The sequence below is a fragment of the Acinonyx jubatus genome, chromosome B3 (genome assembly GCF_027475565.1).
Source record: "Acinonyx jubatus isolate Ajub_Pintada_27869175 chromosome B3, VMU_Ajub_asm_v1.0, whole genome shotgun sequence".
Lineage (NCBI taxonomy): Eukaryota > Metazoa > Chordata > Mammalia > Carnivora > Felidae > Acinonyx > Acinonyx jubatus.
In genome coordinates this window covers 134,279,591-134,290,641 of record NC_069386.1, presented here as the reverse complement: position 1 = coordinate 134,290,641, position 11,051 = coordinate 134,279,591, and the positions used below count along the sequence as shown (strand labels likewise).

The window sequence follows — 11,051 nt, the reverse complement described above, 5'->3', positions numbered from 1 at the left end:
GGCTGAGGATCTCAGTGGGGAAAGCAAGAGCTATCTAGGCTCAGTGGGGTGTGGGGGAGTTTGCCCTCTCCGGGGCTGAGACCCTCTCCCTCGGGGTCCCTTCAAGGCCATTTTCTACCTCGCCTGTCTGTGTGCCCCTTCCTCTGGGTAGGTCAAGGGCCTGATGCGGGCTCCCTGCCCAGGTGTAGGTCAGGCATCCTGGCTGGCTGAAGATGGCAGTGTCACCCCTGCCTGCTCTGAGCCGATGCGTGTGCTGGTTACTTGGATGGCGTTCCTGGAACACGGGCGCTCCAAATCCCAGCTTTCCAGCTATCTGTCCTTCCTTGTGTGAACCTTTTCCTTCCCCTTCCTGCACCTCAACTGCCTCATCTGTAAAATGGGAGCAACCACACAGGGGTATCAAGTCCTTTCAGAAGGAGTGGAGGTATAGAAGAATTAACGTCAAGCCGAGGGAAGACGGGAAGACGTTCCTACTTCCTAGAGCTGTTGTTGGGACAATGCCATGAAATAACTGACAAGTCTCTGGATGCCACCAGACCTGTTGGGGAGGGTCTGGGCCAGACCTGTTGGGGAGGGAGTCTGGAATTGGCTGTAGGGGACTGACAGGTCCAGGTCATGGTTACCTGGCTCCTCCCACAGGCGTCTGGTCAGGAAAGGGGCCCAGGAGCTGGGTGCTGTCCTTACGCCTCTGATCAGCTCATGCTAGGCTGCAGGGCCAATGGCTGCGGGAGGGGGTCCTGTCGAATGCTTGCTGGGCCTCCTACCCAGACACTGCCCCCGCACAGGCATCGGCTTCTAGAACATGGTGAAGTGGGTGGTCTCATTCCCATTGTTACTGATAAAGGAACTAAGGCCCAGCAAGGGGAAGTGATTCAAATAAGGTCACACAGCTAGTAAGTTGCAAATTGAAACTAGACCTGGGGCTTCTGACATCCGGATCTGAGACCCTTCTGCTACCACCGGGTTCCTTATTTCCTCATGACTAATGTTAAGCTCTTTGCATATGGTAGACCTGTTAAGGTGGCCATAGGGGACCCTGGGGGACAGGGAGTTTGGGGTTTAATAGCACAAACACAAACCAAATGTCTCACTGAGTTGTAGAGGCTAAAGAACTAGAACAGCACTTGGAAACCCAAAACTCTCTTTTTGCAATGGGAAACTGAGGCCCAGAGAGGGGCAGGGACTTGGCCAAGGTCACACAGCACTCTAGTATCAACATGGATACTATAACCCAGGTCTCTGTCTCTCTCCAGTGTCTTCCCCCTTGTCAACCTGGCCTGGAGCAGATGCCCTCAGATGGGGGCACAACGATGCCAGGCCAGGCGCTGGGCACCAGCACTCCCGGTCAGTGTAGCACCACATGCGGGGATTCCTGCCTTGTGCCAGGTCGGGGTGGGTCGAAGCCTGACCCTGGCCCTGGGGCAGCCAAGGGGGTCACCTCTCACTGGGCAGAGCCCATTCCCCACCCTCCCGAAGGTGAGCTGGGCCCACCCAGACCTCAGGCACAGGGAAGCAGGGCGCCTGGGTCAGCTGGGCTGGGGACCCACCTGGTTGCCCAGCGCCCCTGTAGGGACCAAAGGATCAGAGGACGCGCTCTAGGCCATCCTGATATTTAACACGTGGAAAAATCGAAGGCCAGAGAGAGGAAGAGAGGTGCTCACAGTCAGTTGTTATGTGAACCTAAATCTCTTGATTCCCCGTCTTTGGCTATTTTTACGATACACAAAACTAATGTTGATGCTGCTACAAAAAATCAACATCCCACACATCAGGCACAAAATGATTCTGAGGTCACAATGCCCCTTCCCCTCCTCTAGTGTGGAAAACCAGCATGGCCACCTGACATGTTGATGTAGAAAAGGGTTCTCAACCCTGGCTACGCACTACAATCGTTAGGGAAGCCTTGAACATTGCAGTGCTTGGGCCCCAGCCCTGGAGGCTTTGAGTCCATCCATCTCGGGTGAGACCAGGGCCTTGGCATGTTTTCAAGACTCTTGGCCAGACCTGAGAACCATACTTTAAGATGATTTTGACTGCATAAAAAAAAAGCCCAACTAACATTTGCTTAAAGCAGAAGGATCTTCAGTCTCTACCTATCAAGCCAGAGAGGGCAGACCAGCATTGGTTCAGGAGGTCAACCATACCATGAAGGACCCAGAAGACCTAACAACATTCACTCTGTCAAACTCATGGTACCGGCACTTGTGACCCTCATGGTCACAAGATGGTTGCCACTGCTCCAAGCATCAAGTCCTCCAAACACAAAGCAGGGGTGTGGGTGAGGAGTTATTTTCTCCACTGCTCTCTCTTTTATTAGGAAGATGAAGTTCTTTCTAGGAGGCCCCAGCAGAATTTTCTTTATGTGTCTTTGGACAAAGCTAGGCTATAGATCCACCCTAAACGAGTCACTGGCCAAGGGGGTGAGATCATTCCAACTGGCTTGGAATAATCATGATTCATCCATGGGAAAGGGCACTCTGTTGTCTGAAGAGTTCTGCTCGGGCACTGCTCTGTTGTCTGTTGTTCTGCTGTCAGAGGAGATGGGGGAACTGGCTGTTGGGTAGGCGGTCATGAGGGTACAGTAAATTTTAACCAGGCATTCTCTTCCCATGGCCTCGGGAAGAGGACCCAAGGTCAGGTCCACACATGAACTGCTGACCACAGCCCAGAGGGAGAAGTTGTAGCAGCAGAATACTTCTTGGAAGAAACTAGGCAGGCATCCTGGAAGAAGAGGCACACTCGATCTGGGCCTTGAGGAGTGAGAAGGGATCCTGAGGAGTGCAGAAAGGAGGAAGATGAGTCGGCACAGCCCAAGCCAGGGCGCTGGGGTGGGAGCCGCAGGTGGGTTGGGGGAAAGGTGCGTCTTTGCCTTACCTGGAAGGTCAGGTGTGCTGGGGGAATGGGTGCAGGGAGAGTAAGAAATGGATTCAAAGGGCTGGAAGTCCCGGGCAACAGGTGCAGGTAGAGGAGGGACTTGGTGAGGTCTGGAGTGTGGGTCCTCAGAGGGGACGGTGGGTGGGTGGGGCTGGGACACCGCCGTGAAGGCCACTGCCGAGGCAGGCAGGAGGAGATCCAGGCCTGAGCCAGCCAGGATGGGTGGAGAGAGGCAGACAGAGGGGAGTGATAACCAGCGAGACTGAGGCAGGGCACAGAGTCATTGTTCCCAAATGCCTGTGTGCCGCTCGCTCGCTGATCTGCTGTCTTCAGACCTGCAGCCTCCTCTACTGTGCTTGAAAAGCCCAGACCTGCTTAATAATAACTTGGCTAGTGCCGGATGGAGCACTCGTTGTGACCCTCAGGGCTGTTACCAGAATTAGAAAGGTATCTATCAATATCAGGGTATTTTTTTTTTAACTTTTTTAATGTTTATTTATTTTTGAGACAGAGCACGAACGGGGGAGGGTCGGAGAGAAGGAGACACAGAATCCGAAACAGGCTCTAGGCTCTGAGCTGTCAGCACAGAGCCCGACACGGGGCTCGAACTCACGGACAATGAGATCATGACCTGAGCCGAAGTCGGCCGCTCAACCGACTGAGCCATCCAGGCGCCCCTCCTGCTTTATTCTTTATTCTTCAGTTTTTCTCCTAAGTGGTGGTTTCCAGTCACCAGTGGAGCTTTTCAATAGAGGTGTCATCCCTGGGCCACACTCCCAGAGATTCTGACTTCATTGGTCTGAGACAGGGGGTCCCAAGCACCAATACTCTTTAAAACCTAGTTTGTATACTTTTTAATGATTTTATTTTTTTATTCTTTTTTAAAATTGTTATTATCCCTTTCCAATAGGCTCCACGCCCAACATGGGGCTTGAACTCACGACCCCGAGATCAAGAGTCGCATGTTCTGGACCGACCCGAGCCAGTCAGGCACCCCTACTTTTTAAGTAGATGTGTTATTGCAGTATGATGCGCCCACAGAGGTGTGTAGATAAAGATCACGCTTGAACAGGTTCCTCGCAAAGAGAACCGACCAACCATGTTACCACTTAGCTCAAGAAATACCAGGGGTGCCTGGGTGGCTCAGTCGGTGGAGCGTCCGACTTTGGCTCAGGTCATGATCTCGCGGTCTGTGAGTTCGAGCCCCGCGTTGGGCTCTGTGCTGACAGCTCGGAGCCTGGAGCCTGCTTCGGATTCTGTGTCTCCCTCTCTCTCTGCCCCTCCCCCGCTTGCGCTCTGTCTCTGTCTCTCTTTCTGTCGCTCTGTCTCTCTGTCAAAAATAAATAAACATTAAAATAAAATTAAAAAAAAAGAAATACAGTGTGGTTGGCTCCCCAGAAGTCTGGCCCATATGTCTTCCCAGTTAGTAGCCACCAAAGGTCACCGTTGTGACTCCTGTCACCACAGTTTAGTCTTCCTGTGCTGGCCCTTTGTATAAACGAGTCATGGATAGATGCTCTTTATGATCCGACTTCTCTCGCTTGCTATGGTTTGTAAGAATCGTCCCATTGTGTGGAGTGGTGGTTTGTCTATCTTGTTGGTGTGTCACGCGAATACACCCCAACGCGGTCACCCATTCAACACTCAACCCATTCAAATGTTCAGAGACACTTAGGTAGTTTCCACTCGGTTTTCTTATGAGTGGCACTGCTGTGAATATTTTGGGGCTTGTTTTATGGTGAATACATGTACATGGTTCTTTTGACCCTAGAGCTGGGACTGGAATTTGGGGGTCACAGGATGCGTTTGTTCAGCTTTAGCAAATGCCATCAATTTTCCAAAGGGCTTTTTACCATCTGATACTCCTACCAATGGTGGTGGGTGATCTGGTTGCTTCACATGCCCCTCCCCCCACCCCCCAACCCTTGCTATTGCACATCTTTTCCATGTGGGCCATTCTGTTGGGTAGACAGTGGTGTTGTATTAGGATCTTAATTTGAACGGCCTCCCAGACACTTGGGAAGTCCGGCATCCTTACATCTGGTTCTTGGCCACTTGGATACCCTTGGGCATCGGTTAGCTAGAGCCGCAAGGATGCTGTGTAACGAAGCACCCCAACTAAGCACTTATTCTCATGCTGTGGGTCTGCGGGTCACTGCAGCTGGGCTGACGTAGACTTCCGGTTGCAGTCTTGGCTGGGAGGGGCTCCCCTGTGCGGGTTGGGCTCAGGCTGCCCCAGGTAGGTCCACTCTGGGGCCCAGCTAACGGGCAGCGGCTCCGGGGCGACACAGACCCACTGCACGTGCACATGTCAGTAGCTGCTTTACCAGGTCTACCAACGTTCATCGGCCAGAGGAAGTCACAGGGCCAAGCCCGATCTCAGCGGGAACAGGGATACCCTTGCCTCCGGGGAGTGGGGAGTGAATATTTGCTAAACAAACCAAATTATAGCACTGGTATTTGGGGTAGTTTTCAAACGGCCTCATGGGTTCTAATGTTCCGCCAGGGCTGAGAACTACTGACCTACAGTCACACTGCCTGTTCGCCGGTCAAAACAGAAAGCAGGCTTCGTTGATTTGACTTTATTTCCGAAAATGAGTTGATTCAACCAAAGTCCACTTCTCCCCGAGGCAATTTCTTTCAAGAAGAGAGTCCTTGGAATTCACACGGCAAATTGTTTTAATGATTGATTTTAACTAGATCCTGCGGACCCAAGGGGCAGGCCCATGTCTGATTGATCTCTAACATTCTCAGCCCCGGCCCAGCACAGAGACCAGGAGACGTGCTGGAATGGGAGGTTGTTGGAAGGAAGGAACATAGACATTGTTGTGTAATCTCGGTGACGGCAGGGATTTTTGTCCATTGGCATCATTGTTATATTGCCAGCGCTTAGAGGCGCACCTGACACGGAGTAGGTGCTCAATAAATACTCTGTCAGTTAGTGAAGCATGCATGCACGTGTAGATGAGCTGTCTGGGATGGAAAAATGAATGGTGGGCAAGCGGATGGTTGGTTGCATAGAGAGATGTAAGAGCGGGTGAATGGGAAGGTGGGTGGATACATGGACAGGTAGGTGGACAGATAGATCAGGGGACGGGTCACGATCAGTTGGATGGATGATTAGGCGGTTGGATAAATGGACAGATGTAGATGGGTAAATGAGTAGGTGGGTGGACAGATGGCTGCACGGGAGAATGAATCAAAGGGCAGATGGGCGAACGATCGGATGGATGACTAGACAGGTGGGTGTGTTGATGAGCAGACGAGTGGATGGAGAGATGGGGAGCTGAATGGATGTTTGAGTGGATCACGTGACAAAATGAATAGATAAACAATGATCGTGAGCTTGCCAGAGGAAAGCACAGCCTTCCCTGCTGGTAAACATAACTCTCTTGCCAAACTGTTAGTGACCAGGATGGTTTCGGTCTCGTCACAGGGCTTTCTGACTTACTGCTTTCTCCTCCCCTCGGAGTGCCTCTTCTGGAGGCCGGGGTGAGAGGCAGAAGAGAATGACCATGGAGATCAGCGCTCGGGGCGGACAGCGTACCATTGGGAATGAGGAATACAGCCTGTATAGCAGCCTGAGCGAGGACGAGCTGGTCCAGATGGCCATTGAGCAGAGCCTGGCTGACAAGACTCGGGGCCCAACCACGGCTGAGGCCACTGTGTCCACACGAGCCAACCGCCAACCTGCCCATTTCTACCCATGGACCAGGTGAGCGAGGAGAAGCCAACTAGGATACCCGTGAGGTGCAGATCCCAAACGCTGCTAACCCAAGACCAAAGCCTCGGTCTGTAGGGTACCTTTTTACAGCTTAAAGACTCACGGTTGTTATCGAAACTTACCGAGGTTTGACAGGCCAGGCACTCTAGTAGGCGCTATACTCGTTTCGCCTCATTTAACCCTCTTAAAGACCTTCCAGGAGGCTTCTGCTATATTCCCATTTTATAAAGGAGGACACGGAAGCTCAGGGCTGGTAACTAGTCCCAGGTTGCACAGATAGTGGATGGTGTTGCAGAGACTGGAACGATCCGGTTCCAAAGATCATGGCTCGGTTTTGTACCACTGGCTTTATATTTGAATGCGGTGGGGTTGATGTTCTGAGTCCTGAGCAGAGCTCCCCACCTTACCGATGCAGTCTTCCTGGGAAAACACGTCTGAGAAGCAAGGGACATTTGCCCAGCAAAGTCACCCATTCCTCCTTGGCTCTGGCTCCCCTGAATCAGCAGGACCTCAATGGCAGGACCTCCTGGGGCAGCACCGTAGAAATATGATGGGAGCCACCCCCGAAGTTCCACACAGACAATTCTGAATCTCCTAACACACACAGAAAGACAAAGAGGTGAAATTAATTTAGGTGGAAAATATTATCATTGCCACGTGTCCTCAATAGGAAAATTACGAAGGAGACTTTTACGTTCTCTTTGTCCTACCAAGTCTTTGGAATCCAGTGTGCGCTTTGCCCTCACAGACCATCTCAGTTCAGGCTAGCCGCATCGCCACGGCTCACCAGCCACATGTGGACAGCACAGATCCAGAGGGTACCTTCTTTGCAGGAGGTGGGAACCAGAGAGGTAATCAAGCATTGGATCTTAAGATGCTTTTAGGAAGGAAAGCTGTGTTTAAAAATGCTCTGTTCCTCCCTGAATCCAGGTCAAGTCCGTATTTGGGGGGGTGGTGGTGGGTGGAACAGTTATATTCTGTGGCCTCAGGACACGGGCCTCAAATCTCATTGTCTCCAGGGGCGCCTGGATGGCTCAGTCAGTGGAATGTGCAGCTCTCAGGGTCGTGAGTTCGAGCCCCTGGTTGGGCATGGAGCCTACTTAAAAAAAAAAATCTCATCGTCTCCAGCAGCCAGCTGACTTTCTCTGTGGCCTTGGGCAAGTCCCGTAAGCTCTCTTAGCAACAGGGGACAGACCGTCTCTAATATCCAGTCTCAGTTGACAGGGTTGAAGGTGGGTGGTGGTACCTCCCAGCCCTGTCCTGATGATAGCCACCAGGCGCTCCCCAAAGTGACTTTGGCCCTTGTTGAGGCTGGACCTCCTCTGCCAGGCAGGTTGGGCAAAGACTCAGGCTGCCCTACACCGAGGAACCCCTTCTAAGGGGGAAGATGGGCAGCCTCCTTGGGCGGCGGGAAGGAGTAGGAGGCACCAGGTTACTGGGCTGCACCTTGAGGGTGTCCCATTCTGGAACCCAGCCTTAGAAACAGAAGTGACTTCATGGCCGGTGCTCTGGGAGGCCCTGGTTCCTGTTCCGGCTGGTTCATCCTAAGTCAGACCACAAGTTCCTCTTTCTCAAGAGGAGATCAGATAGAGAGAACGTCCCCTGGGGTATCTGCAGCCTTCTCCCCAGTGTGGGGGGGCCCCACCCCCCGGCCTCCTGGGGACACTTACAAACATTAGAACCGAGTGGGCTCATGGGGTCCGGACCCTGACCTCCTCTTTCCTCTGGTGGGCAAGGAAGGACAGACCCACCATGGCACACAAACCCTTATCCAGCCTCCTGAGACAAAAGCTCTCACAGAGGAAGGGAAATGACTTACCCAGGGTTGCACAGCCATAACCTAAGTTCCAGGCACAAGTAATACAGGGGAGGGGATTGACCCTGCACCTTCCTACTCCTGATGGGAGCTGAAATCTCCCAGATTCAGCTCTGCCCTTTCATCTCTGGAAGACGGGCAGGCTTGGGTCCTGCTGGGGAAGCCCATGCCTCCCGCACCCCCCGCCCCGCCCCAGATGCACACTGAGTGCTTTCCATGCGCCCAGCACACAGCCTTTCAGCTAATCCTTCCAAAAGCTGAGCAAGGTGGACATTTCTGGGCTCGATGTTATAAACGTGCGCACAGCAGGACCAGGAACAGAACCGACGTCTGTCCAGGTCTGCCGCTCGAACGCTTAACCAGCTCTGCCCATCCTGCAAAGGCCTCTTTCTGTGCCTCTCCTTCCTCCGCTTTGAAGTGGGGTTTGGGTCTCATTACAGCCACCTCATACCCACAGAGTTTCAGGGTCCCCAATGGCAGGAGACACACTGGTTTGTGCCCACGTTCCCAGACATGGCATTTCAAGAAGCACAGGACCCAGTAGAATCCTTTTATCCCCAAATAGCAGAGTCGCCATCCAAAGCCCAGAGCAGGTGTCGGGACAGGACATCATACGTGTCCCAGGGCTCCACATGGCTGGCTCCTTCTCAATGGAAGTTCACCTCCTCAGCAAATCCTGCCTGCTCACCCTTCCAGGTCAAACAGGTCTCCCCCTTACTCGCTCCCTTGGCTGTTTCCTTCATCGCCCCGACTATGACTTACAGTTTCTATGTACTTGTTTCGGCCACGAGGGCAGGGGCCTCACTCATCTTCCTTCCTGCGAAGCCTCTTGTCTAGCACACAGCTCTTGACCCATAGCAGCCACCAAATGGCTGTCTGTGAGCGACTATTGGGTGAATAAAGGAATGTATAGAAAGGTAGCAGAGTAGAGTGGAAAGGGAAGTGAGTTTGGAGGCTCAAATCCTTCTTCTGTTACATATTGGCTGTGTGACCTTAGGCAAGTTACTTAACCTTTCTGAGTCCCAACAATCCTACCCTTAAAATGGTAATAACAAAAACTTGCCTAGCCGACATGCAGTGTTCTTATGAAAAGCAAATAAAAATGGCACCTTCTTCACATCTCCCGGTTTGAGGTGACCTTCCCCCACCTCCTCTCTGAGCACCCAGAGCGCCCATGTCATGACCGCCTGTTTCATGGACAAGCTTTTGCGTCACTATAGGAAGGCATTATCTAGCCTCCTGAGAGTGTCCCCAACTATACTATACAACCTTTTTGGGGACAGGGAGCAGATATTGCCTACTTTGGTGTCCTCAGTGCCCGGCAAAGGGCCTAGATTGCTGTAGGTGCCCAAGAAATGTTTTGAGGCAAATAACTGCATTTCAAAACCAATAAAATGCTCTATAAATATAATTTATTGTTATCACCTTGTGACCAAAATGGCGACTGTGGACGCAAAGGTCAACTGAGACTTCGGGGTCCTAGAAATGAAAGCCAGATCCACATCCCAGAGAAAATGTAACGTCCCCTTCTAAAGCCATTTTTTTCCAATTTGCTTCTCTCCCACCACGATGTAAGGGATGAAGTCAGAAACATGCATAGGGATCATCTGCTGAACTCTGGCCCCCTGAGGGCTCCCTGAAAGGCAGACCCAACTTCCCATCCCATGGAGAAGTAGGGTTCATGCAGCCATGAACCAGAGAGCCCAAGGTTACGATGATGGACCAGCCCACAGTGGGCCCAGGAATCTGGGTCTTCCCAGTATTTAAACTTCTGCGCATTTTTAAGGTTACATTTCTAAGATGACAACGGAGGAAAGCATAAAGTAGAAATTTGTTTGGGTTGATGTGTGCACAGCTGCAGAGAATTCAAATCAAACCACCCACACCGACCGTGCTCTTAGGAGGTGCCAGGTGACTTCTTGGCACCTGGATGTGAATCAGGCCTCGTCCCTCTCCTCCCCAAGTTTGCAGTCTAACAAGGGTCCCAGATGTACACAATGGCCCAACAGGAAGGGCGCAGCAAAGAGGCTTGCCTCAGTTTCAGAAGGACACAGAGAGGGTCGATTCCCTTAGTCAATCAGGTGAGTTTTGCAGGATGAATAGGAGTTCGTGAAGTAGGCTGGAGGAAGCAAACCTCTTTGAACCTCTGGTTTGAGCCACCGGTGTTCAGCCGGGTCCAGCCGAATTTAATGCCCTCCCTGGGGTTGTCAGCTCTCGGAGAAGTTGGGGAGCCTTGTCATTGCAGCCCAGGTCTCCACTCTCCCTGAGCCTGACCCGTGTCTGGAGTAGGGGCCAGGACTTTTGGTGACAGTGCTGTACTCCTGACCCCCCGAGCTGCCGCCTACGTGAAGGACAGGGGCCCTACCTGAGCCTCTTCCAGGGCATGACCTGTGCCCACATCCTGCCAGGTTTCTTTTACCTCTGATGACTAACCCCGGTGGTTTTCTCTGCTGGGAACTCCCCCCCTGCCTTGGGGCTGAGGGGAAGTGGGGCCCGCAGCCTTGACCGGACCGGCTCCCCATGTAGCGTGAGGCTCAGCTCAGCACTCGGTTGCTGTGAGCGCTTGCCCTGCCCATCCCCCTAAAGCCGAGTTCACAACTGACCACAGGGTTCCAGGAGGAGTCCCTGCTCTCTTTC

The 11,051-nt window shown here is 52.5% G+C and overlaps 1 protein-coding gene across 2 annotated transcripts in view; it reads left to right on the top strand.

Annotated features, from left to right (window-relative positions):
* Window positions 1-6,383: 6,383 nt before the first annotated feature.
* ASB2 (ankyrin repeat and SOCS box containing 2) overlaps window positions 6,384-11,051 on the top strand; it is a 28,843-nt gene continuing 24,175 nt past the window's right edge. For both annotated transcript variants that reach the window (XM_027066518.2, XM_027066520.2), the window contains exon 1: window positions 6,384-6,589. In XM_027066518.2, the coding sequence (XP_026922319.1) occupies window positions 6,384-6,589 (206 nt within the window). The remainder of the gene's footprint in view (window positions 6,590-11,051) is intronic.